At 41.5% G+C, this 27,899-nt stretch overlaps 1 protein-coding gene and 1 long non-coding RNA gene across 4 annotated transcripts; one reads left to right on the plus strand and one right to left on the minus strand.

Annotated features, from left to right (window-relative positions):
* Window positions 1-43: 43 nt before the first annotated feature.
* Window positions 44-355, minus strand: LOC140470618 (histone H4). The gene has a single exon (XM_072566665.1). The coding sequence runs from the start codon at window positions 353-355 to the stop codon at window positions 44-46; it is 312 nt and encodes a 103-aa protein (XP_072422766.1).
* Window positions 356-647: 292 nt separating this feature from the next.
* On the plus strand, window positions 648-27,899 carry LOC140470645 (uncharacterized). 3 transcript variants are annotated; one of them, XR_011956586.1, is made up of 10 exons: window positions 648-804; window positions 2,880-2,961; window positions 5,048-5,129; window positions 6,270-6,353; window positions 10,088-10,194; window positions 11,356-11,439; window positions 17,081-17,162; window positions 20,803-20,968; window positions 26,744-26,868; window positions 27,422-27,899. It is a non-coding gene; the product is annotated as an uncharacterized lncRNA (long non-coding RNA). The 3 variants fall into 3 exon arrangements; XR_011956587.1 differs by lacking the exon at window positions 5,048-5,129; XR_011956588.1 differs by lacking the exons at window positions 5,048-5,129; window positions 6,270-6,353 and having other exon boundaries at window positions 10,113-10,194.

A 27,899-nucleotide genomic window follows, 5' to 3' on the forward strand; every position in this document is an offset into this window, starting at 1 on the left:
TGAAAAGAGCCTTTGGGTTCGCTGGAAAAGGGTCGCTTTATGCTCAGCCGCCGAATCCATAGAGAGTGCGGCCCTGGCGTTTCAGAGCGTACACCACATCCATGGCGGTGACCGTCTTGCGCTTGGCGTGCTCAGTGTAGGTGACCGCATCCCTGATCACATTCTCCAGGAAAACCTTCAGCACCCCGCGGGTCTCCTCGTAGATCAAACCCGAGATGCGCTTGACCCCGCCACGGCGAGCCAGGCGCCGGATGGCTGGCTTGGTGATACCCTGGATGTTATCACGGAGCACTTTGCGGTGCCGCTTTGCTCCGCCTTTTCCCAGGCCTTTGCCTCCTTTACCTCTTCCAGACATCACGCTTCTTCACTCCAATCGCTGCTGAATGAGAGCCGAGCTGCCTCCCCTTACCTTTTTTATACAGCCCGGCCGGACCTGACTGAAAAAGAGCTGACAGAGAGTGAGAGGCGGGTCCGGAGAGGAAACTGAGTGACTGACAGAGCAGGGAAATGGCTTTGATCATCCAGCTCCGCCTCCAGCTCACTCCCGCCCCAACTGTATCTGGGACTGAACCTTTTCTCCCCAACGCTGACTGTTCCTGAGGAGAGGAGCGCATGCGTGAGGCCCTCCCCCAGCGCTGCCATTGGGGAGCATTTACTCAGTGAGTACAAGAGGTTTGTTTGAAACAGACCGCAATGGAGAGATCAGCGCCCAGGGAAGGGAGGGAACAGCAGGCTCCTTCCAGCAGCACATCGGGATGGGAGCCTGGGACACAGAGGGGGCTCCGAGACCGGGATTGATTCGGGGTGAGTTCAGGGAGAACCGGGGGCTGTTTGTAAGAGGCCGAGCGGAGCAGGAACTGGTCCCGGAACTTGGAGTGAGCGGGTTGGGGGGAAGAGAGAGGCCTTTCTCGGGCTGTGTGTGGGCCTGCTGAGGGAGGGAGAGCGGGAAGAAGCTGCTGTGGGACATTTTTGTTGTTTATAATCCTCTGAAACCAGTTGAAATTTCATTCTGTTTCCCATTGTTTGTTGAAAGTGTGCAATCATCAGTAGAACCGCAGACCGACTGAAGGAATGGGATAATCCCATTCATGGAGCTGTGTCGTTGTTGCTGAATTTCTTGGTCTCACTCAATTGGTATCGAATCATATGAAAAAACGAACTCTCTAGACAAGGTGCAGCGGGGCACAACAACAATGGAAAGTTGTTTCAAGTGGTGCTCTGCATGACTCGGTGTTGGGACCTCTGCTGTTTGTTTTATACATGAAGGACTTGGACTTGAATGTGGTGAACAAATTTGTGAAATTTGCCGGTGACACAAAAATTGGCCGTGTAGTGGATAGTGTGGAGGATAGCTGAAAGCTCCAAATCTATCCTAGATGGTTTGGTGGAGTGGGCAGAAACGTGGCAGATGGAGTTCAGCTCTGATAAGTGTGAGGGAACACATTTTGGGAAGTCAAGCAGTAAATGGGAATATAGTAAGAGACCTTGGTGTGCAAGTACACAGGTCTCTAAACATAAATGGGGTTGTTAAGAAGGCACATGGAATGCTCTTCTTCATGGGAAGAGGAATGAAATACAAAAGTAGGGATATAATAATGAAACTGTATAAGGCACTGGTGGCTACAGCTGGAGTATTGTGTGCAGTCAGGTCCCCACGTCACAGGAAGGACATCATTGCTGTGGAGAGAGTGCACTGGAGATTTACTGGAATGTTGCCAGCGCTGGTGAATTGTAGCTATCGGGAGAGATTGGAGAGGTTGGGGTTATATTCCTTGGGACAGAGGTGCCATGATTAAGGAATACCAAATAGTGAGCTACTAATGAAGGAGCAGAACACCGAAAGCTGGTACTTCCAAATAAACCTGTTGAACTATAACCTGGTGTTGTGATTTTTCACTAAATAGTGAGAGGGAGAGATGAGAGGAACCTGTTTCCTTTGGCAGAGAGTTCAAACACCAGGGATCATTGATTCAAACTAAGCGGCTGTAGAATTAGATGATATGTGAGGAAAAATGTGTTTTATGCAGAGTGGTGGGTATCTGGAATTCGCTCCCTGATTTGGTGGTCATGATTTTTAAGGAGGAGAGACTGAAACAATTTGGGTCTTTTTCAATATATAATTTCAGTTACATCACACTGGAAACTTTTGCTATAAATTCTGTGTCTTACAATCTTACACTCCACAATCACCTGATGATGGAGCAGTGCTCCGAAAGCTCGTGCGTCCAAGTAAACCTGTTGGACTATAACCTCGTGTTGTGTGATTTTTAACTTTGATTTGGTGGCGCATGCAGAGACCCTAAACTCTTTTAAACAAAAATCCATGGAACTGCACATCGAGTTCTGTAAATTGCAAGGCTATGGGCTGTGGCAGGAAGGTGGGATGAGAAAGGGCATCTGGGTGTCTTTGGATGGCATGGCCAAGATGGGCTGAATAGCCCCCTCTGTGCTGTATTATCTTTATGATTCGATAGTTATCAATTGGATCCTGCCAGTCTCTGCTGTCTGGATATGTAAACATATTGACCATATATTGAATGTTATAGTTTGATAACTATATTTGCACATTCACCAAGCTGGAACTGGCAGATATAGATCAATAACTGAACTCACATATCGCCCACTTGCATCAGGTAGTCCTGTTCACGGAGCTGTGTGGATGTTGTTTAGTTTCTGGATCTTACTCAATTGGTCTTAGAATTTTAAGAAAAAATGGACAAGGAGCAGCTCAGGGCAGGAGTTGAATCAGACCCGTGGTTCTGTTTAATTTGCTGGCTTTAAATAAAAAATCCTAATGATCATTAACTGAATGTTACATTGATGTTGCCAATCACAACTGATGTTGATTTACAGGAGTTATCTCTTCTGTCTTCCTCCAGGCAAGTACTCAAAGGACCAGGACAATGTAATATTCCCTCGGTACAGAACCAAATATGACCAGCTGCTTCGAACAAACAGCAGGTATGTTACTATGATCAGAGTGAAAAACATCCTTTCCACAGTCACAGAGTGGATTGAGTCAGACTCCATTTCCAGATATGTTTAAAGTCAAACAGCACCGATGAAATGGAAGTTTCTATCTATTTAATCTCTATTCTAAATGCATTCTACCCAGTTTCAATCAACTTGAATGAATCCTCATCCGAAATATACACTGCATTAAATCTCAACATAGACCAGTACAGGACACAACTGGGTCCTTCAGCCCACAATGTTGTGCCACCAAATGAAATTAATCCCTTCTGCCTGTCCTTGGTCCATAACCCTCCATTTCTTGCATATTCATTTGCTTACCTAAAAGTCCTTTCAATACCCTTATCGTATCTGCCTCCATCTCCAGCCCTGGCAGTGCGTTCCACTCCTACCACTCTCTATGTTTAAAATAACCTGCCCTGTATGTCTCCTTTGAACTTTCCCCCCTCTCACCTTGTATGCATGGCTCTTAGCTTTAAGCATTTCAACTCCTGGAAAAAGATTCTGAGCATCAACCTTAACCATGCATCTCAATTATAGAGACTTGTGGATATGAGTCCACTACACTGGACAAACAGGCAGAAAACTAGCCACCAGGATACATGTACACCAACTAGCCACAAAATGACATGACCCACTCTCACTCGTATCCCTACATACAGATGAGGAAGGACACCACTTTGACTGTGACAACACATCCATCCTAGGACAAGCCAAACACAGATAGGAATGAGAATTCCTAGAAGCATGGCATTCCAACCAGAACTCCATCAACAAACACATTGACTTGGATCCCATTTACCAGAAAAAGAACAGGAAACGACATCACCACAGGAAACTACAGAAACGTGACTCAGGAATAGACAGGACTGGCAGCTTAATGTTCCAGGATATAAATACTACAGGAAGGGCAGAAAGCGAGGTGAGAGAGGAGGGGGGAGTGGTGTTTTTGATAAAGAATAGCATTACAGCTGTACTTAGGGAGGATATTCCCAGAAATAAATCCGGGGAAGTTATTTGGGTGGAACTGACAATTAAGAAAGGTTGATCACCTTATTGGGATTGTATAAAAGACCCCCTTATAGTCAGAGGAAAATTAAGAAACAAACTTGTAAGGAGACCTCAGCTATCTGTAAGAATAATAGGGTGGTTATGGTAAGGGTTTTTAACTTTCTAAACATAGACTGGGGATGCCATAGTGTTAAGGGTCTAGATGGAGAGGAATTTAAGTGTGCGCGAGAAACATTTCTGATTCAGTACCTACGAGAGCTGTTAAAAAGTGAAGACCGTTCTTGAATCTGACAATCCAAAGGTTCTTTTAAGAGCCACTCACACAGTCTGTGAGAAGAGCTGAGCTCTGTCAGATTACTTATTTTCTTTTTAATTGGAGAGCCCTTGCCTTTGTGCCTAACATCGAGGAATTCCCATCTCCTTTTTATTGGATACTGCTACTGTCTGTGGGAGCAGAGGAAGAATATTACATAAAATATGATTGTAAAAGTGTTTGAGGCAACCTCTTTCTTGAGGTTGTGTGGACTAACTGTAGGAATGTGATACTGTTGTAAAAGGACATACAACTGGGGTCTTGGTAAAAAACATTAGAAATAGCGCCGGTTTCCTCTTTCCAACAGGGAGTTGGGGAGTTGGATATTGAACTGTGTAAGCATCCTGGTGGTTGAGCACTTCCGTTCATGGTGCTGGGCAGTTGTTGCTCAGTTTCTGGATCTTACTCAATTGGTATCAAGTTAAAAATCGCACAACACCAGGTTATAGTCCAACGGAGTGTTTGGAAGCTCCTGATGTGTGATTTTTAACATTGTGCACCCCAGTCCAACACCAGCATCTCCGAATCAATTGGTATCGAATCACATGAAAAAAAAACACAATTCCCAGACAAGGAGCAGCTCAGGGCAACAATGGAATCAGAGCCGTGGTTCTGGTTAAGTTGTTGGCTTTAAAGAAAAAGACAACACACATCCTAATGAAGGTGCAATGAATGTGACAATGATCAGTTCAATATTGCCAGACTAGCCTCATCTTGATTTACAGGTGGTGTCCCTGTGTCTTCCTCCAGAAAAACACCGGAGGGACTAAGACACTGTAATACTTCCTCAGTTCAAAGCAAAGAGTGACCAGCTGCCTCTAACAAAGAGAAGGTATGTAGCCCATTGACATTTACACACCAGTGTTGGAGATAGATAAGCTGAATCCTCATCCAAAATAGACATTCTGGAACTGGATTAAATTCTGCAATTATTAAGAGCATTTTCAAAGTTACAATGAAGACAGGCCACATTGTTGCATTATTTCAACAACCATCCGTAAAGTAGGGGTTAAGTGCAGAGATGGAGGGAAACTGTGCTCACTGACAGGGCAAGAGTTATCAAAGAGCCATTGAGTTATAGAGACATATAGCATGGAAACAGACCCTTCGGTCCAACTTGTCCATGCTGACCAGATATCTTAACTTAATCTGGTCCCATTTGCCAGCACTTAGCCCATCTCTCTCTAAACCCTTCCTGTTGATATTGTTAAAGTACAGATTTGAGACAGCCCAGGGAATCCCTTGTGAACTCAGACCAATAAGTCTCTCTTGGTTAGTCCTGGAGATCATACTCTTTGGTAGTCTGGAATAAAAAGGTCTTACAAACAGTTTCGTTTAATTCTAGCCTTCCCCTTTATTTACAAATACCATCACTGTTGTAACATAACATTGACACCTATAAGCCCGGCTAGCTGAGGTTCTAAAACCTTAGAAAACTAGGATACCAGCTCGTCCTTTAAGAGTCCTCGCAGGCGTCTGTCTCAAACAGGCTTCCTTTATAGAAAATGTTACAAAAATCACTGCATGTTCTTAATTAGACAGACAGTGGAAAGGCAACAATTCTTAAGGAAGAGAAGTTAATTTACAGGTCTGTATGCGCTTAACTGATCACTCCTGTAGGCCTTCAACCATCCATCAGGGGGGAAAAACAGATCCAGCCGAGTCAGTGCCTGTTGGTGAGGTAAATCCTTATCGTAAAGAGGTACCAGTCTAAACTAAGTGGGAGAGGTCATAAGGGAACCTTGCACAGCTTTACAAAATAGCATCTTAGTGAGGAGGGCAAGCTTTGACGATGAAATGGCTTCCTGACAGATTGTGTCAGAATCTCTTCAATGTTAGGTTTAGAATAATTTTTAAGTTAGGAGCAGACTCCTGCTTTTTATCTTAAACACAAAATCATTCTGTACCTGAGGCTGAAAGGTGAAATTTGAAATGATTCATTAGTATCAAATTAAACATGCTTTCTTTTCAGGGTTGTGAATCAAATTCAAAGACGACATAAGATCTGACGAGTTAGAATTGACAGTGGGGCAGTCCTGGTGTATAAGAACACCAAGTAAGTTAAAGCTTCATCAATATTACATTTTAGAATTTGTATTTCATAATCAGCAATGGCTACTCAAAATCATCATAAAGTCCCAAAATGCAAATAAATTTTCTCTCTCTCTATCTCTCTCTTCCTCTCTCTCTCTCTATCAACTATCTCTCTCTCTCTCCCTCTCCCTCTCCCTCTCTCTTTCTCTCTCTCTATCTCTCTCTCTTTTTCTCTCTCTCTCTCACACACACACACACTCACACAATTGATAGGATCTCTCTCTCTCTCTCTCTCTCTCACACACACGCACTCACACAATTGATAGGCTTTTGACATGATTCTGAGATGATACAAAGTTTCTGAGATCACAGTCAAACACTGTCATTAATTTAGGAGAAAGTGAAGACTGCGGATGCTGGAGATCAGAGCTGAAAATGTGTTGCTGGAAAAACGCAGGAGGTCAGGCAGCATCCAAGAAGCAGGAGAATCGGTGTTTCAGGCATGAGAATCGACATTTTCAACTGTCATTAATTTCACAAGTTAACATCTGAGAATGTTATCACTCTGTGTCCTTTTTACACAGATTCATTGATGTTTAGGCAAATGTTCTTAATTGTTTTAGAGCATCCTGTTATCACAGATGTTTTTTATCTGCTGCACATCTGAGGTCCCCCCTTTTGTGGCCTGATACCCCCCTTGCCTGCCCTGTTTATTTTCTTGTGTTCTATAATTCAACATTACATTTCGACTAAGTATTTAAGGGCAAGTTTTAAGGCTTTCTCATTATACTCACTCAGATGCCATTTAAATGTTATAATCGTACCAGGCTCCAGCACTTCTCCATGCGCCTTACTATTTTATAAACTTCTATAAGGTCACTCTCCAGGGAAAACAGTTCCAGCCTGTTCAGCCTCTGCACACAGCTCAAATCCTCCAACCGCGATGAAGCATATTCACATGGAGTTTATCTGTGCCTGAGAAGGACAGAATTCATCCTTGACTGAATAGTTGTCACATATAGAGATGACAATTAAATAATGTGAATTTCAAACACACAATCTATGCAGATAGATCATGTGCTACTTGCAACATGTCCTTTCTGTAACCCACTGGCAATACAACTTGATTAACTTCTGCCTATTTCTCACCTGCCTGACTATGTGACATTCTCCATTTCCTCATTAAGACATCATTTTTTAAGATAATAACAATCAGGAATACATTTGGGTTTATTTTGTGTATGCCTTTTGATACAATTGCTTTAAATTTTCATCTTTCTGCTGTATCTCAGTTCATTTACCTGAGCTAAAGATGTCTGCTTTGTCATCTATCTGTTTCTGGTTTGTCTCAACTATCTGATCAAACAGGCTCTCTGCTAGTTTCCCTTTAATTTTCTTATCTGTACTCTTTGGTCTTTCCTGTTTCAACTGGTGACATTGTGACCTCATTACCACACAGGAAACATCCCAGGATGGGTGTCCTGTAATAGTTGAGTTGCCTCAATTTCCATTGGCGTATCAACCACAGTCAGCAGCACTCCTACCGGTGAATTAGCAACATCATTAACAAGGACAAATTGCATTCCCGGAGCTGAAAGTTTGTCCAGTACTCCTACTATGACTTCTCCCCTCTTCACTCGACACTCTAACCTCACTTCTGACAATTGAGCATTTCTTGTCTCAATGTGAATTCCCGTTACTCGTACCTTTTCTGGCAATTGTCCTTCAGAGGGACATATATCCTCATCTTTTAGCATCACAGATTGAGACGATCCTTGTATGTGTGAATATTGTCACCTCTTTACCTGCTCTTTCTGGCCTATACGAGTAAACTTTACCTTCACGGTGTATGGTTTAAGAAGGTCTGGCACTTCCTCCATAAACAACCTCCAACCAGCTTGTACATTCTGGTGCAGCTTTCTATTCTCCACAGTGCTCTCTGTTAACAAAGTTCACTGGCTTATCCTGTTTTCCTACATCTGGCTTCTCAGTGATTTTCCTAACCCACTAACACTGATTTCACGTGGCCTACTTTATTGAAAACACCAGAGCTGTTTCACTTCTCTTTCCCCTTCAAGGGTTTCCTTTTCACCCTGTAGTAAATCATCCTTATGACCTTCACCGAGATCTACTTTTCCCTTTCCACGTGAGAATTTCTCTTATCCACAATTATTATCCCTCATGGATTGAAATTGATTTTAGCAGCCCAAGTTTGATTTATTGATCAACTCAATCATCAGCCATTTCTGATGCCAGTCTTGCTGTTTTAACTCTTTGCTCTTCCACATGAGTTCTCATTACTTCAGGAAGTGAATTTTTGAACTCCTGTCGAAGTGCCAATTTCTAAAGTTCAAACTCCCTCTTTCTTCCTTTCCTCTCTCTCCTTTTCTCTCTCTTCTCCCTCTCTTCTGCTTTTAATCGTAATTCAAACTGTTTTGTTTCTGTTTCCCTTTCCTTGACTTTTGCATCTAACTCAAGTTGCTTCATTTTCAATTGAATGTTAGCCATCCCTCAAGTTTCTGATGGCATTTCCAGCAAATTTAAATGTTGAGCTATTACTCTCATTATCGCCCTTTTCCTCCTGGAAGGAGGCAGGTTGAGCTCCAGCTGGTCTGCTAATTCCAGCGACTTGGCCTTAATCACTTTTTGCAAAAATCTGAAGTGAATTCTTCCACCCCCAGAAAACTCTTGATGACTCAAAGAGCCATTGCTATCCCAAACACTGTTTCCTGATGAAGGGCTGATGCCCAAAACATTGATTCTCCTATTCCTCAGATGCTGCCTGACCTGCTGTGCTTTTCCAGCACCACACTCTAGTCTCTGATCTCCAGCATCTGCCGTCCTCACTTTTTCCAAGCGCTGTTTAAACCAATTAAATTCAACACTCGGAACAAAAGACACTACTAAGACTTACCACTTGCTGCCTGTGAGTCCAAAAAACCAAATCCCAAATCAGAACTACCGAATAGATTCTGCAAACAGCCCCCAGTCTGTTATTGGAAAAGGCCAGACTCCCTCCAAACATTTCAAGAAAGTAACCCGGATCCTAATTTTGCTCATTGTTTTGAGTGGGTGTAACGAAGATATTCTGGGGGGATGTAGCTGGTCAAACCAGTAGTTTTAAACAAAACAGTTTGATTTACAAAATTACTGAATGATACACAAACAAAAGAGAACAGAATACTATATAACTTAAATCTGGAAACCCAACAGATTATACCAAGTTAATGATGGTGTTTCCAACATTTACAACAAACCCCATAAATACCCTTTGGCACAAAAGGTAAAATCAAACACAGGGTCTTACAGGAGAGATGTCAGAGAGAGAGTACCAGCATGGACTGACTTCTTTGGGTTCAGCAGCTTTTTTAGCTGCCTGACTGCTTTCAGTCAATAGCCAGACAGTCAAAAACCAAATCAATCCAGAGAAAAGCTGAGCTGGGAAAACTGGGACATTCCCCTTTCATTGTACAAGTGTTCTTCTTAAAAATGTGGAAGCCTTTTGCCTGAGGCATTATCTGTTAGCTATAATCAAAATGGCCCTCAAACCTATCAACTTCGACTTTTCTGAGCCTGTGTCTTTTACAAGTTTGTTAAAGAAGCAGCAGCATCACAGCAGACTGGTCGAATCAGCGCCGTGGTTCTGGTTAAGTTGTTGGCTTTAAAGAAAAAGACAACACACATCCTAATGAAGGTGCAATGAATGTGACATTGATCAGTTCAATCTTGACAGACTAGCCTCATGTTGATTTACAGGTGGTTTCCCTGTGTCTTCCTCCAGAAAACAACCTGAGGGACTAAGACACTGTAATACTTCCTCCGTTCAAAGCAAAGAGTGACCAGCTGCCTCTAACAAAGAGAAGGTATGTAGTCTATTGGCGTTTACACACCAGTGTTGGAGATAGATAAGCAGAATCCTCATCCAAAATAGACATTCTGGAACTGGATTAAAATCTGCAATTATTAAGAGCATTTTCAAAGTTACAATGAAGACAGGCCACATTGTTGCATTATTTCAACAACCATCCGTAAAGTAGGGGTTAAGTGCAGGGATGGAGGGAAACTGTGCTCACTGACAGGGCAAGAGTTACCAAAGAGTCATTGAGTTATAGAGACGTATAGCATGGAAACAGACCCTTCGGTCCAACTTGTCCATGCTGACCAGATATCTTAACTTAATCTGGTCCCATTTGCCAGCACTTAGCCCATCTCTCTCTAAACCCTTCCTATTCATATTGTTAAAGTACAGATTTGAGACGGCCCAGGGAATCCCTTGTGGACTCAGACCTATAAGCCTCTCTTGGTTAGTCCTGGAGATCATACTCTTTGGTAGTCTGGAATAAAAAGGTCTTACAAACAGTTTCGTTTAATTCTAGCCTTCCCCTTTATTTACAAATACCATCACTGTTATAACATAACATTGACACCTATAAGCCCGGCTGGCTGAGGTTCTAAAACCTTAGAAAAGTAGGATACCAGCTCATCCTTTAAGAGCCCTCGAAGGCTTCTGTCTCAAACAGGCTTCCTTTATAGAAAATTTTACAAAAAACACAGCATGTTCTTAATTAGACAGACAGTGGAAAGGCAACAATTCTTAAGGAAGAGAAGTTAATTAACAGGTCTGTATGCGCTTAACTGATCACTCCTGTAGGCCTTCAACCATCCATCAGGTGGGAAAAACAGATCCAGCCGAGTCAGTGCCTGTTGGTGAGGTAAATCCTTATCGTAAAGAGGTACCAGTCTAAACTAAGTGGGAGAGGTCATAACGTAACCTTGCACAGCTTGCATATCAGATATCATTATTTTACAAAATAGCATCTTAGTGAGGAGGGCAAGCTTTGACTATAAAATGGCTTCCTGACAGATTGTGTCAGAATCTCTTCAATGTTAGGTTTAGAATACATTTTAAGTTAGGAGCAGACTCCTGCTTTTTATCTTAAACACAAAATCATTCTGGACCTGAGGCTGAAAGGTGAAATTTGAAATGATTCATTAGTATCAAATTAAACATGCTTTCTTTTCAGGGTTGTGAATCAAATTCAAAGACGACATAAGATCTGACGAGTTAGAATTGACAGTGGGGCAGTCCTGGTGTATAAGAACACCAAGTAAGTTAAAGCTTCATCAATATTACATTTTAGAATTTGTATTTCATAATCAGCAATGGCTACTCAAAATCATCATAAAGTCCCAAAATGCAAATAAATTTTCTCTCTCTCTATCTCTCTCTTCCTCTCTCTCTCTCTCTCTCTCTCTCTCTCTTTCTTTCTTTCTTTCTTTCTTTCTCTCTCTCGCGCTCTCTCTCTCTCTCTCTCTCTCTCTCTCTCTCTCTCTCTCTCTCTCTCTCTCACACACACTCACACAATTCATAGAATATCTCTCTCTCTCACACTCACACACACACTCACACAATTGATAGGACCTGACCATTTACTACAAGGCTTTTGACATGATTCTAAGATGATACAAAGTTTCTGAGATCACAGTCAAACACTGTCATTAATTTAGGAGAAAGTGAAGACTGCAGATGCTGGAGATCAGAGCTGTGTTGCTGGAAAAGCGCAGGAGGTCAGGCAGCATCCAAGGAACAGGAGAATCGACGTTTCGGGCATGAGAATCGACATTTTCAACTGTCATTAATTTCACACGTTAACATCTGTGAATGTTATCACTCTGTGTCCTTTTTACACAGATTCATTGATGTTAAGGCAAATGTTATTAATGGTTTTAGAGCATCCTGTTATCACAGATGTTTTTTATCTGCTGCACATCCGAGGTCCCCCCTTTTGTGGCCTGATACCCCCCTTGCCTGCCCTGTTTATTTTCTTGTGTTCTATAATTCAACATTACATTTCGACTAAGTATTTAAGGGCAAGTTTTAAGGCTTTCTCATTATACTCACTCAGATGCCATTTAAATGTTATAATCGTACCAGGCTCCAGCACTTCTCCATGCGCCTTACTATTTTATAAACTTCTATAAGGTCACTCTCCAGGGAAAACAGTTCCAGCCTGTTCAGCCTCTGCACACAGCTCAAATCCTCCAACCGGGATGAAGCATATTCACATGGAGTTTATCTGTGCCTGAGAAGGACAGGATTCATCCTTGACTGAATAGTTGTCACATATAGAGATGACACTTAAATAATGTGAATTTCAAACACACAATCTATACAGGTAGCTCATGTGCTACTCGCAACTTGTCCTTTCTATAACCCACTGGCAATACAACTTGATAAACCTTTGCCTATTTCTCACCTGCCTGAATATGTGAGGTTCTCCATTTCCTCATTAACACATCATTTTTAAGATAATAACAATCAGGGATACATTTGGGTTCGTTTTGTTTATGCCTTTTGATACAATTGCTTTAAATTTTCATCTTTCTGCTGTAACTCAGTTAATTTACCTGAGCTAAAGATGTCTGCTTTGTCGTCTATCTGTTTCTGGTTTGTCTCAACTATCTGATCAAACAGGGTCTCTGCTAGTTTCCCTTTAATTTTCTTATCTGTACTCTTTGGTCTTTCCTGTTTCAACTGGTGACATTGTGACCTCGTTACCACACAGTCAGGAAACATCCCAGGATGGGTGTCCTGTAATAGTTGAGTTGCCTCAATTTCCATTGGCGTATCAACCACAGTAGGCAGCATTCCTACCAGTGAATTAGCAACATCATTAACAAGGACAAATTGTATTCCTGGAGCTGAGAGTTTGTCCAGTACTCCTACTATGACTTCTCCCCTCTTCACTACACACTCTAACCTCACTTCTGACAATTGAGCATTTCTTGTCTCAATGTGAATTCCCGTTACTCGTACCTTTTCTGGCAATTGTCCTTCAGAGGGACATATATCCTCATCTTTTAGCATCACAGATTGAGAGGATCCTTGTATGTGTGAATATTGTCACCTCTTTACCTGCTCCTTCTGGCCTATACGTGTAAACTTTACCTTCATGATGTATGGTTTAAGAAGATCTGGCACTTCCTCCATAAACAACCTCCAACCAGCTTGTACATTCTGGTGCAGCTTGCTATTCTCCACAGTGCTCTCTGTTAACAAAGTTCACTGGCTTATCCTGTTTTCCTACATCTGGCTTCTCAGTGCTTTTCCTAACCCACTAATACTGATTCTATGTGGCCTACTTTATTGAAGACACCAGAGCTTTTTCACTTCTCTTTCCCCTTCAAGGGTTTCCTTTTCACCCTGTAGTAAATCATCCTTATGATCTTCACCGAGATCTACTTTTCCCTTTCCATGTGAGAATTTCTCTTATCCAAAATTATTATCCCTCATGGATTGAAATTGATTGTGGCAGCCCAAGTTTGATTCATTGATCAACTCAATCATCAGCCATTTCAAATGCCAGTCTTGCTGTTTTAACTCTTTGCTCTTCCACATGAGTTCTCATTACTTCAGGAAGTGAATTTTTGAACTCCTGTCGAAGTGCCAATTTCTAAAGTTCAAACTCCCTCTTTCTTCCTTTCCCCTCTCTCCTTTTCTCTCTCTTCTCCCTCTCTTCTGCTTTTAATTGTAATTCAAACTGTTTTGTTTCTGTTGCCCTTTCCTTGACTTTTGCCTCTAACTTGAGTTGTTTCATTATCAATTGAATGTTAGCCATCCCTAAAGATTCTGATGGCATTTTCAGCAAACTTAAATGTTGAGTTATTAACGTAATTATCGCCCTTTTCCTCATGGAAGGAGGCAGGTTGAGCTCCAGCCTGTCTGCTCATTCCAGCAGCTTGGTATTAATCACTTTTTGCAAAAATCTGAAGTGACTTCTTCCACCCCCAGAAAACTCTTGATGACTCAAAGAGCCATTGCTATCCCAAGCACTGTTTCCTGATAAAGGGCTGATGCCCAAAACATTGATTCTCCTCCTCCTCAGATACTGCCTGACCCGCTGTGCTTTTCCAGCACCACACTCTAGTCTCTGATCTCCAGCATCTGCAAGTCCTCACTTTCTCCAAGCACTGTTTAAACCAATTAAATTCAACGCTCAGAACAAAAGACACTAAAACTTACCACTTGCTGCCTTTGAGTCCAAAAAACCAAATCCCAAATCAGAACTACAGAATAAATTCTGCAAACAGCCCCCAGTCTGTTATGGAAAAGGCCAGATCCCCTCCAAACATTTCAAGAAAGTAACCCAGACCCTAACTTTGCTAATTGTTTTGAGTGGGTGTAACGAAGATATTCCAGGAAGGATGCAGCTGGTCAAACCAGTAGTTTTAAACAAAACAGTTTGATTTACAAAATTACTGAATGATACACAAACAAAGAGAACAGAATACTATATAACTTAAATCTGGAAACCCAACAGATTATACCAGGTTAATGATGGTGTTTCCAACATTTACAACAATCCCCATAAATACCCTTTGGCACAAAAGGTAAAATCAAACACAGGGTCTTACAGGAGAGATGTCAGAGAGAGAGTACCAGCATGGACTGACTTCTTTGGGTTCAGCAGTATTTTTAGCTGCCTGACTGCTTTCAGTCAATAGCCAGACAGTCAAAAACCAAATCAATCCAGAGAAAAGCTGAGCTGGGAAAACTGGGACACTCCCCTTTCATTGTACAAGTGTTCTTCTTAAAAATGTGGAAGCCTCTTGCCTGAGGCATTATCTGTTACCTATAATCAAAATGGCCCTCAAACCTGTCAACTCCGACTTTTCGGAGCCTGTGTCTTTTACAAACTTGTTAAAGAATCAGCAGCATCACATCAGACTGGTTGAAGAAGTAAAATCCCATGGATATGGGGCAATGTGTTGAATTGACTAGTCACAGGAAATAAGGGATAATGGTCAATGGCAGTCATTGTGAATGGAAAGTTGTTTCAAGTGCTGCTCTGCATGGTTCAGTGTTGGAACCTCTGCTGTTGGTTTTATACATTAAGATTGGACTTGAATGTGGTCGGCAGATTTGTGAAATTTTCAGACAACAGAAAAATTGGCCGTATAGAGGATTACGGTAAGCTCCAAAACTATATAGATGGTTTGATGGAGTGGACAGGAAAGTGGCAGATGGAGTTCAGCTCTAAGTTTCGGGGAATGTATTTTGGGAAGTCAGACAATAAATGGAATTAGACAACAAATGGGAATATACTGAGGGGAGAAAGTGAGGACTGCAGATGCTGGGGATCAGAGCTTAAAAATGTGTTGCTGGAAAAGCACAGCAGGTCAGGCGGCATCAAAGGAGAATTCCTCCACAAGGAATTCCCTGAAGAAGGGCTTATGCCCGAAACGTCGATTCTCCTTCTCCTTTGATGCTGCCTGACCTGCTGCGCTTTTCCAGCAACACATTAATATACTGAGGGAGGCAGGTGAAGTGAGAGATCTTAGTGTGCAAATGCACAGGTACCTAAAGATACATGGCGTTGTAAAGAAGGCACATGGAATGCTCTCCTTCATTGGCAGAGGGTTGAATACAAAAATAAGGAAATAACAATGAAACTGTATGAGGCACAGGTGGTTACAACAGGAGTATTGTGTGTAGTCGGGTCACCACATTACAGGAGGGAAGTCATTGCTGTGGAGAGAGTGCAGAGGAGATTTACTGAAATGTTGACGGGGCTGGTGAATTGTAGCTATTGGGAGAGATTGGAGAGGTTGGGGTTGTATTCCTTGGAAGAGCGGTGCCATGATTAAGGAATACAGGGCGACCACGTATCCGTGGGTCAGGTAATTGCTGTTTTACTTACCTACAGTTTACCGTGGTCTGAGTATATGAAATGAAATGTTCTAGGACCAGGGACCAGGAGGCTGCCAGGAAGGTATATTTCCCAATTAAATTAATGGTTTTGCAACTATCTGCGGTTTTTGCATTTCTGCTGTAGGTCCTGGAACATATAACCCATGGGTACGGGGGTCTACATCTTCCTGATGAAGGAGCAGGAGTCTGAAATCATGCACTTCCATATAAACCTGTTGAACTATAACCTGGTGTTGTGTGATTTTTTTTTTAAACTAACTAGTGAGAGGGAGACCTTAGACAGGAGGAACCTGTTTCCTTTGGCAGAGAGTTCAACAACCAGTGATCATGGATTCAAGCTCAGTGGTTGTAGGATTAGATGATATGAGGAAAAATGTTTTTTTTATGTAGAGAGTGGTGGGTATCTGGAATTCGCTGCCTGATTTGGTGGTGCAGGCAGAGACCTTACATTTTCTTTTAAACAAAATTTCCCTGGAACTGCACCTCAAGTGTTGTAAACAGCAAGGTTATGGGCTGTGCCAGGAAGGTGGGATGAGAAAGGACACCTGGGTGTGTTGGCGTTGACATGGACAGAACACCGCACCTCCCGCCCCACTGATGCTGTATTATTTATATAATTGTCTAATTATCAATGAGACCAGACCAGTCAATGCTGTGTGAAAATGTAAATGTATTTACCATATACCGAAAGTTACAGTTTGAGAACTACACTCACACATTCACCAAACAGGAACTGACAGGCATAGATCAATAACTAAACTCTCATATCCACATACCCACTTGCATCAGGTGGCCCCATTCATGGAGCTGTTTGGGTGTTGTTTAGTTTCTGAATCTCACTCAAATGGTGTTAGAATTATAAGAAAAAATGTACAAGGAGCAGCTTGGAGCAGGAGTGGAATCAGACCCGTGGTTCTGTTTAAAGGTCTGGCTTTAAACATAAAATATCCTAATGATCATTAACTGAATGTTACATTGATGTTGCCAATCACAACTGATGTTGATTTACAGGAGGCATCTCTTCTGTCTTCCTCCAGGCAAGTGCTCAAAGGACAAAGACAATGTGATATTCCCTCGGTACAGAGCCCAGTGTGACCAGCTGCTTCGAACAAACAGCAGGTATGTTACTGCTGTCAGAGTGAAGGACATCCTTTCCACAGTCACAGAGTGGATTGAGTCAGGTTCACATTGAGCTCCAATTCCTGAGAGGTATATTCAAACCAAGAGTCAAACACCACCAAGGAATTAGAATTTTATATTTTTTATCTATATTATCAATGCATGCTACCCATTTCCTATCAATTTGAATGAATCCTCATCCAAAATATACACTGCATTAAATCTGATCTTGAACAGTACAGCACAGGAAAGGGTCCTTCAGCCCTCGATGTTGTGCCGAATTTGACACCAAATCAAATGAATCCCTTCTGCCTGCCCTCGGTCCATATCCCTCCATTTCTTGCATGTTAATTTGCTTATTTTTAAAGATATTGAAGGGACTTAATGTATCTGCCTCCATCACCACCCCTGGCAGTGCATTCGACTCTTCACATTAAAAGAAACTGCACCTTCAGTCTCCTTTTGAACTTTCACCATACATGCACGCCCCTTAGTTTTAGGTATTTCAACTCTTGGAAAAAGATTCTGACCATTAACCTTAACCAGGCATCTCAATTTTATAGACTTCTGGATATAGGTTTGCTGGCTGACTGGAAGGTTTGTTTTCAGATGTTTCATCACCATACTAGGTAACATCATCAGTGAGCCTCTGGATGAAGCACTGGTGGTATGGCCCAATTTCTATTCATGTGTTTAAGTTTCTTTGGGTTGGTGATGTCATTTCCTGCTCATTTTCTCTGGGGGTGGTAAATTGGATCCAAGTCAATGTGCTTGTTGATGGAGTTCCGATTGGAATACCATGCTTCTGGGAATTCTCGTGTGTCTCTCTGTTTGGTCTTTCCTAGGATGGATGTGTTGTCCCTCCTCATCTGTATGTAAGGATACTAGTGAGAGTGGTCATGTCTTTTTGTGGCTAGCTATGGCTAGTTTTCTGCCTGTTTGTCCAATGTAGTGGACACAAATAGAAAACAGGCCAGACCACCAGTGTTTCATCTGAAGCTCATTGATAAGGGACCTAGTATGGTGACAAAACATCTGAAAATGGAACTCCCAGCTCAGTGAGAAAACCTGGATCCAGAACCTCAACCTGAGCTTACAACCCTTCTCAAAATGTTGCAATCTTCTATTAAGTCAGCCTTCAGCCTCTGCTGCTCAGAAGAGGCTCACTGATGATGTTACCCATGTTTTTCTAGCTTCTCTTTATAGCTCATACCCTCTAGACAACATTCGGGCAAACCTCTTCTGCACCCTCTCTGAGTCCTCCATGTCCTTAATGTAACCTGGCAACCACAACTGAAAAATCACAACACCAGATTATAGTCCAGCAGATTCATTTGGAAGTACTAGCTTTCAGAGCACTGCTCCTTCATCAGGTAGCTGTGAAACAGGACCATGAGGCACAGAATTTATAGCGAAACATTAGTGTCATGCAACTGAAATGATATATTGAACAAATCTGAATTGTAAAGTCTTTCATCCTTTAGAATGGGCTGCGGGTTTCAGTTCATTAATATGTACATCCCATAACTTCTTTTACGTCACATTCTCAAGATGACTTCAAGTTTTATTTAAAAAAGGGTGACATCTCAGCTCAGATAATGTATTAAAGGTGTGAGGTTAGAGTCTGTCTGCACCCCAATCTTGCGTCACCCTGGTTCTATTGCCAATGTAGAAATATATGGATTGACTGTCTGCAGATTGTGCTCTTTTTGAGCAAAATAGAATGTATCTGCAAATATAATTCTGCAAATGCAAATTCACCCCATAGACTTGTGAGTGAGTGAGTGCGTGTGAGTGTGTATGCAGTGAGAGTACATATGCAAATATGTTTGTGAGTGTGTGTGCACACTTGATAAAGTTTGTGTATATGAGTGTGGTGGTGTCAGCCTGTGTGTGCATAGGTGTGAGTGTGGGGGGCGTGTATGTATGTATGTGTGTATGTATGAGGGGAAGTGTGTGGATGAGAGAAGGTATGCATGAGTGTGTGCGTGTGTGTGAGTGAGAGTGTGTAGTGTAACAGGAATGAAAGCTGGAAATATGTTGCTGGAAAAGTGCAGCAGGTCAGGCAACATCCAAAGAGCAGGAGAATCGACGCTTCGTGCATGAGCCCTGTAATAGGAACCCAAGGTCCCGATTTGAGGCTGTCCTCATGGGCTCTGAACTTTACTAAGGATACTTTTCACATTACAATAGAGGTTAACAAATAGACAATGCCGTTATTTTGAACAACCATATATGAAGTAGATAGTTGAAATGTTTCCTTCAATATTTGAACTCACTATCAGTAACTGAGAAGGTCAGAATTAATGTTTTGTCATAAAACAAAGCATGACCCTAACAAAGTCTTATAAAGCTGCAATGTGGCATCCTGACCTTTGTACTCAATGCCCCAAGCAATAAAGCAGACATGCCAGACACCTTCGTATAGATACCACCCCATCTACTTGCATGGCCACTTTCAGGGAGCGAGAGACTTGAACCCCAAGATCCTTCTGTACCTCAATGACTTTCAGAGTCCAACCATTTCCAGTATACCTTTCCTTAACATTTGATCTCCCAAAGTCCAGTATCTTACATTTTGCCAGATTAAACTCAATCTGCCATATTTTCAGGCCATCTCCTGCTGTATCCTTTGACAAGTTTCTACACTACCCACAGGTTCACCAATCTTTATATCATCTGCATTTGGTAACAATAATTTTAATGTTACAATCAAGGTGACAAATAGCTGATATGATTACTTTGGGCAACCATATCTAAAATAGATAGAGTACAAATTTATATTGAAGGACACATGACAGCTCTCAGGAATTCAGAGCAACAGAACTAATCTTTTGTCATGTATATAGAGACAGCAATCAAATAATATGAATTCCATATGCACATTCCCTATCAAAGCCTGACGCAGAATGATTAGTGTGTAGGTACGTAACCAAATGTTACCCCTCCCTCCCCAACACAAACACACACATTGTCTCTGTCTCTGTCTCTCTCTCTCTGACTTACAATGAGTTTCAAAACATACATCATCCTGACGCCCTTTACATTGTCTAACCACCTTGCAGTTCCATTGACATTGCAAGTGACAAAATGTTACATTCAAAATGATTTCCACCCACAAATCCTTTGTCAGAGAGGGGGAGGCCGACAGCACAGAATCAGACCCCTCAAAACATGAGTATTCACTGACCAGAAACAACCAGCTAACAATTTTCATCCTGAGCAGCTAACATCCATTTGCATAAATGTATCATGGTATCAGAGGAGCTGCCATCCCCATCTTGTGGGTGGCACGGTGGTACAGTGGTTAGACCTGGGTTCAATTCCCGCCTCAGGCAACTGTCTGTGTGGAGTTTGCACATTCTCCCCGTGTCTGCGTGGGTTTCCTCCAGGTGCTCCAGTTTCCTCCCACAGTCCAAAGATGTGCAGGATAGGTGAATTGGCCAGGCTAAATTGCGTATAGTGTTAGGTGAACGGGTAAATGTAGGGGAATGGGCCTGGGTGAGTTGCTCTTCAGAGGGTCGGTGTGGACTTGTTGGGCCAAAAGGCCTGTTTCCACACGAAATAATCTAATCATTATCACAACATCATTCTCCATTTCTTCATACTGCAGTAGATGACTTTGTTTTGTCTGTTTCAGTCCAACCAGAAACTAGTTTCAATTATCTACAAAGAGCTCTGCATTCGTCCTCCCCCTCCTGAGGATGTATCACTAAAAAAGCATGAAATGTTGCTGCAATTTTCACAATGCATCAAAGGAATGTAATAACCACCCTTCAAAGAGTGGAGAAAAAAAGCCAAAATTGGTGGGTTTGAGGAACTGCTCGTTTTATTTTCAAGCAGAGTTGAACAGTGTTGGTTATTCCATTAATTGAATTTGGCAGTTTATGTGTTCCGCAATGCATGACAAAAAATACAAGTCCTTTTCCTTTCCTCCTCCCTACTAGAGTAACACAAGAGTACTGTTAATGGTGCATCATCACACTACAGGGCAGGGTAATGTCCTGTCTACATCAGAAAATAGAAGTGAATTTGCCAATTGTCTTTTCTGTGCAAGGAACATTATGGACAGTCAGCTCCAATGCCGTTAAATGGTTTGTCACTTAGTTGCAAATGGATTCAGTTTACTTTGATTGTTAGTTCAGCAGTTTTCAGAAAAGTACATCACTATGCACTGAAACAAAAACTAATGACGTTCTGAAGATGAACATTTTATACCATGACTGCTTGTTGGATTCTGCACGATACAAGATTCCTCCCTTGACTCTGAAGAACAGCACAGAATCCTCTCTGTTGCAGTGTGTTACATTTTCACTTATACGTAATTCCTCCAGGCACTAACAATTACAGGAGACATGAACTGAGATACAGACTGGCAGCACAACAGTAAACTGACTTGCTCTCAGCTACTGGATGCTGAAAGGAGAAGAATAAAATTTGGCCTCAGTTATTTCCAGCTAAGAATTGACTCTCAACATCACTTATCACAGCTGAGGATATGCAGTGCCCAGCAACGCCTGATAAATTCTACTATACAGGCATACACACACAATGTAACAATAATCTGAGACTGAAATGCAATGCAAATGAGTGTTATTGAAAAGAGTTTTTCACAGAGTTTATGCTACACTCAGACACAAACCCACAACTGAATGTAAGTGAATGAGATCCTGTAAATGTCTCATAAACCCTTTCTCAAGCCTGAGGATCCTCCCTTAAGAAAAGCGCCCAGAACTGAACACAAATATGATCTGACCAATGATCTTTAATTGAGATTGTGGGAAACATATCAAAACTAGCTCTATAGTTGTGAAAAGTAAGATGACAGCAGAACTGATGTCAAATTGTCCTTTCCATTTCGACACTGACAATGAGTCGATGAAGTTCACATTCCAACAATTACTGCAGAACTGATGTATAAAAGAATGTTTCAGTAGAGGTATAATAGGCTGAATGGTCTGCTTCTAAGCTGTACCATATCAGTGACTCTGATTTTGATGAGAAAGGAGAGGACATGCTGTTGTGTTACATATTGCTATGAAAAATATCAGACAGAAATGGACTGACATGCAGAATAAAGCTCTTCCCTTAAAAAACATCAGCAATGTCTGGAGACAAATTGAAATTAAATGTCTCAGTGATACCACCGATCCCAGACTCTCTCCCCAAACAGGAAATGTGTGACCATAATTCAGAATGGTTCTCAGAATAGAACAGTTTCCCTTCCACCATCACCCTTTCTCCTCTCCCACCCACCCACCCCCACAGACTGAAAATCAACTCAGAAATTACAAAATGCAGGAAAGATTAAGATCCAGTCTCAACACCCTCATAACAACTACCACAGAATGTATCGCACAGACATAGAGAATATTACTGGCTTCCACTTTGATACACAAGAGTAGAACCTGACAAATACATGCTGATAACTACACACACATTCATGTCAGAGAAACAGACAAACGAATGATGATGACAGTTACTGTGATGCAAATGTGTGACTAAGATTCTCCATCAGTCAATTTCTGATAAATTAAGTCATACATTCACATTGCAGCAACTGTTTGGGACAGATTGATAACTACACTCTCATTCACAAAGATAAAAACAGAATGACAACTACACTCCCAGTTTCACACAGCAAAAGCAGACAAGTCCAGTCTGATAACAACACTCAGAGTCATAGAGATGTACAGCATGGAAACAGACCCTTCGGTCCAACCCACCAATGCCGACCAGATATCCCAACCCAAACTAGTCCCACCTGCCAGCACTCGGCCCATTAATCACTGCAACATTCACAGACTCCTCACACTCTCTGCTCATCTTCAAGTTAGCCCCTCCCTTTATGCCTCTCTTTCTCTGCTGATTTTCCTAATTTGCACCTATCTTACTGTCGTTCCACGTGCTGATGTTTCTCTTACCTTATAATTAATAACAACAGCATTTCCCATCCTCCAGTGCAACTTGTCACTCCTGGAGCTAGCGGAGCAAATGGGGGTGGGTCCTCCCCTTTTATTTCGAGACGGGAATCCCATGCCTGATTATCTCCCTCATTGTACTTAGAACTGCGCCTGTTAATCCTCCCAAGCCTACATCACCAACAGTTCCCATTTTATTTCAATCGATGGGGGTATGAAGTAACATTATGTCTTGCTGTGCAGAGATCTCACTCTCTGCTTTCTCTGTGTCTAGAACATTGTGATCCTCTGTAGCACTGCTCATAGTGCGACTTACATATTGCATTGACAGCAATCTTCAAACCATTGCATTGCTTTTCCATTATTTCGTTCTCCTCATTTTCTTAGATGCCTCCTCATACAGTGCAGAAAATTATGGAAAACTGTATCTTGGACTGATTCATGTGGGTGAAATGTATCTTTTTTTGGCAAGCTTTGATAGATGTCAAAGTCATCTATCTTGGCTCAAAAACTTTAACTTCTGTTGGTTCATTCCCCAAATTCCAGCAAGTAACTAACTGTTACTGACTTCTTCAACTTTAAATGGTTCACTCTTCATGCTATTCTTATCTAAACTTCAAAGCGTATCCCCATGGGTTCATTTCTGGTGTTATAGTCGTCCATGAGTAAGTTGACAAATGGCCCCTTGGGCATTATTTTTTAACTAAAGTAAAATGGACGAACAGATAGACAATGGACAATAGACATTAGGTGCAGGAGTAGGCCCTTCGAGCCAGCACCACCATTCATTATGATCATGGCTGATCATCCTCAATCAGTGTCCTGTTCCTGTCTTATCCCCATAACCCTTGATTCCACTATCCTTAAGAGCTCTATCCAACTCTTTCTTCAACGTATCCAGAGACTTGGTCTCCACAGCCTATTGGGGCAGAGCATTCCACACACCCACCACTCTCTGGGTGAAGAAGTTTCTCCTCAACTCTGTTCTAAGTGGCCTACCCTTTATTATTAAACCGTGTCCTCTGGTTCGGGACTCACCCATCAGTGGAAACATGCTTCCTGCCTCCAGAGTGTCCAATTCTTTAATAATGTCTTGATACGATCCCCTCTCAATCTTCTAACTCAAGCGTTTACAAGCCCAGTCACTCCAATCTTTCAGCATAAGATAGTCCCACCATTCCGTGAATTGACCTCATGAACCTACACTGCACTGCCCCAATAGCCAGAATGTCATTCCTAAAACTTGGAGAACAAAACTGCGCACATTATTACACGGGCCCTGTATAGCTGCAGAAGGACCTCTTTGCTTCTGTACTCAATCCCTCTTGTTATGAAGGCCAGCATGATATTAGCTTTCTTCACTGCCTGCTGTACCTGCATGCTTGCTTTCATTGACTGATGTACAAGAACACCTAGATCTCGTTGTACTGCCCCTTTATCTAACTTGTTTCCATTTAGGTAGTAATCTGCCTTCCTGTTCTTGCCACCAAAGTGGATAACCACACATGTATCCACATTAAATTGCATCTGTCATGCATCTGTCCACTCACCTAGCCTGTCCAGGTCACCCTGTATTCTCCTAACATCCTCACATTTCATCCTGACACCCAGCTTTGTGTCATCAGCAAATTTGCTAATATTACTTTTCATACCTTCATCCATATCATTAATGTACATTGTAAAAAGCTGCAGTCCCAGCACTGATCCCTGTGGCACACCACTGGTCACCGCCTGCCATTTCCGAAAGGGAGCCGTTTCTCACTGCTCTTGGTTTCTTGTCAGCCAACCAATTTTCAATCCATGTCAGTATTTTGCCCCTAATACCATGTGCCCTAATTTTGCTCAGGTTACATGCAGCAGATGCTCACAACTAGAATTGTAACCCTCATGTGGACACCCTCTGAAAGCTGAGATTGGCCACAGGAAGAATCATTTGGAAAGTTAATCAGATTTCTCCAAACAGACAGTTCTAAACACAAGCATTCCATTAAGGGACATTTTTGTAAGGCCTAAATTAGCCACGTTCCCAAGTTTGTATTTAGTAAAAAGTAGAAGGAAAATTCTGATCCTTGAGTATTGAACTGCTTAGGTAAATGTAGAATTAAAAAGGCAAGCAAAAAGTTAGTGTGAAATGGTTAGTTGAATTCCTTGAGCAAATACTTATAGGCAGTAAAGAGACCCAACGTATTATGAGGGAAGAGGCATTAAATTGTTTGTAACTATGACATCCAAAAACAAAAATTGCCAACAGAGAAAGGTTGTAAAAAGAGAAGTCACGATGGGGGTAGATAAACGATTGAAACTTAAATGCAGATATCGATAATTTGAACAAATTCTAATGATAAAGGGAAGAGTGACAGAGACAGAATAAGATGTGGTTTTGTTTGTGAAATCTAAACAAGTTCATTGTTATGGCTTGATAAAGTTGTAAAGTGACTAATTTTCGTTCTCAGTGGAATTCAAATATTTGTCTTTCAATAAGAAAATATAATTAGTAATGGGAATTGTTTAGAGTGAAAACAGTAAAGATTTATTTAAAAATGCAGCTTTAGTTCAAAATCCACTTACAGCATGGAAATAACAGGGATAGTAAACGGCAGCTGGAAGTCAGAGGAACTTTTGTTTGAATTCTCAGGCTGAAGTGAGAGAGAGAATGTTCTCAATTTTTTCAGGTGAGTCATCGTAACATTCTATTAGAGTCGAATTAAAGACATATAACAATTGATACAGATTATTAATCTTCCTAATCTACCAAACGGAAGGTAGTATAGAATTTCGAAAGAGTTCTTTGTGAAAAGTAACTATTTAGGTTATTGGTAAATGATGCGATGCAGCTGGCAAATATCAGGGAAGGAACAAAACAGTCAGAAACATTGTAAAATCCAAAAACAGATGAGGGAGGTCTCAGGTTGACATCATCACATTATGGGAGGACCGAAGGCTGTCCGTAGAGTTGCCTACAATTGAATATGTGTTTATTGGATTGGGTGTATAGTATTAGGGAATGTGGCTCACAATGACTTCGATGACACAATTAATAAAACAAGAAGGGTTTAAAATTTTGTACTTCACTGGTGAAATGTTTGTACAGAGACTGGTATCCCATCACCAAGTCACCCTTTATTTACATGGGCACAGTATATGCACTGTGGCTAGTCATCTTAGATTCATTCCTCTAATCTGAGGGGATTATAAATCCCCTATTTATATTTTTCTTTTTCAGAGTCAGTCCCCTGAACTGAAGAAATTCTAAAGCTCGTGTGTGTGTGTGTGTGTGAGAGAGAGAGAGAGAGAGGAAGAATTGTCTATTGTCTATTGTCGAAAGAGAGAGAACCTCATTTTGTTATGTCAACACTGCCCTTATTTTGGGCCTTTTTTGTTGCTAGTTCTCTTGTCATTTGGGTGTTTTCCTGGTGGTGGAAATATTGAGTAAAGTGTTTTGCGCAGTGTCTTCACTGAGTCAATTCAGTTTCACACTGATAACACGTTGCACAAGCACAACTGTACTGCTTATTTTTCCCGTAGCAGTCCTGTGCTCTGTCACTTCTTTTCAACAGTTGGTCAATTGCACTCACTTTTTTTTTCTTTTCTGTTGTTCTCAGGAAAGGTCTTCCACTTATTTTCATGAATTATTCCTGATTTTCCTCTTTTATGACACAGGGTTTCGGAAATGGTCCCAGAGAGACAAAACTCCTAAAATATATACTAGTATCCTGAATCTGTTCCTCTCACTGCTGTGTTTTGGAGCCGTTCAGAACCACACAATTCTCTTACTGTGCTCTGAGGTAAGTTGTGATATGTGCAACTGCTCAGGAAATGTTTCAACAGACTCGTTTTTCTTTAGTTCTTGTCACTGGTTTTGGATGAATTCTAATGTCCCCATGTATTGACTTACCAATTTCATTATGCTGTCTGTCTTGATACTCAAGCTGCTTTCCAAATTTTCCTTTTCACAATCTTCCAGACGTGACTGCATCACTGCTACTCTACCTTACCCCATCTGCAGGTACCCAGCCTCATTGCAACTCAATGCATAATTTGGATGAATTTGTTGCTCGCAGAAAAATAACTGTCCAATGTAGGCTGACCACTTATCCAAATTCATGGATTGTATTTTGGAGCTTAATTATTTTACTTAAGTCTAGATTCAACTGAATGACAAGCCATACCCCTTTCTCAATAACATGATACAATCATTAACTGATACAGTCATTTTAATGCAATGCTGCGTTTGCAATTTTGAGTACCAGTTTTAAAAAAAGTTCTGCTCACAACCTAATTCCCGTTTTATTTCCCTTGCACTCAGTTCATGTGATAGCTGTTGTGATCCTTTCACAGGGAAAATGTGGTCTCTCCAAATGTGTTTCTCGGTACTTGGTGGACATGACAGTGGCAGACCTTCTGGTGATTATCCGAGACCTGACACAGGCATATTCCACAGACTTTGCACAAAGAATGTTATCACCTGCGGTACTCCATCCGTGTGTGGAATATTCATGCCGTCCTCAACTATGCAGCCACTGATTGGTCTGTCTGGTTCACTGTGGCTTTTCCTTTTGATCGATTTGTGGCAACTTGTTGTCAGAAGTTGAAATGTAAATATTGCACTGAGAAAACTGCAGCTCTGGTATTGGGAACAATGACTGCTGTGAGTTGTACAAAACATGTTTTCTGGTACTCATGCTCACAGATCAATATACTTTGTCGAACATCATTCTATTTTGTCTTGTAATGTCCGCCAATGAAACATCACATTTATGGATAATGATTGGTTTCCTACATCACCTTCAAACACCCGGGGTTCCATTCATTCTGA

This window comes from Chiloscyllium punctatum, chromosome 52, assembly GCF_047496795.1.
Source record: "Chiloscyllium punctatum isolate Juve2018m chromosome 52, sChiPun1.3, whole genome shotgun sequence".
Lineage (NCBI taxonomy): Eukaryota > Metazoa > Chordata > Chondrichthyes > Orectolobiformes > Hemiscylliidae > Chiloscyllium > Chiloscyllium punctatum.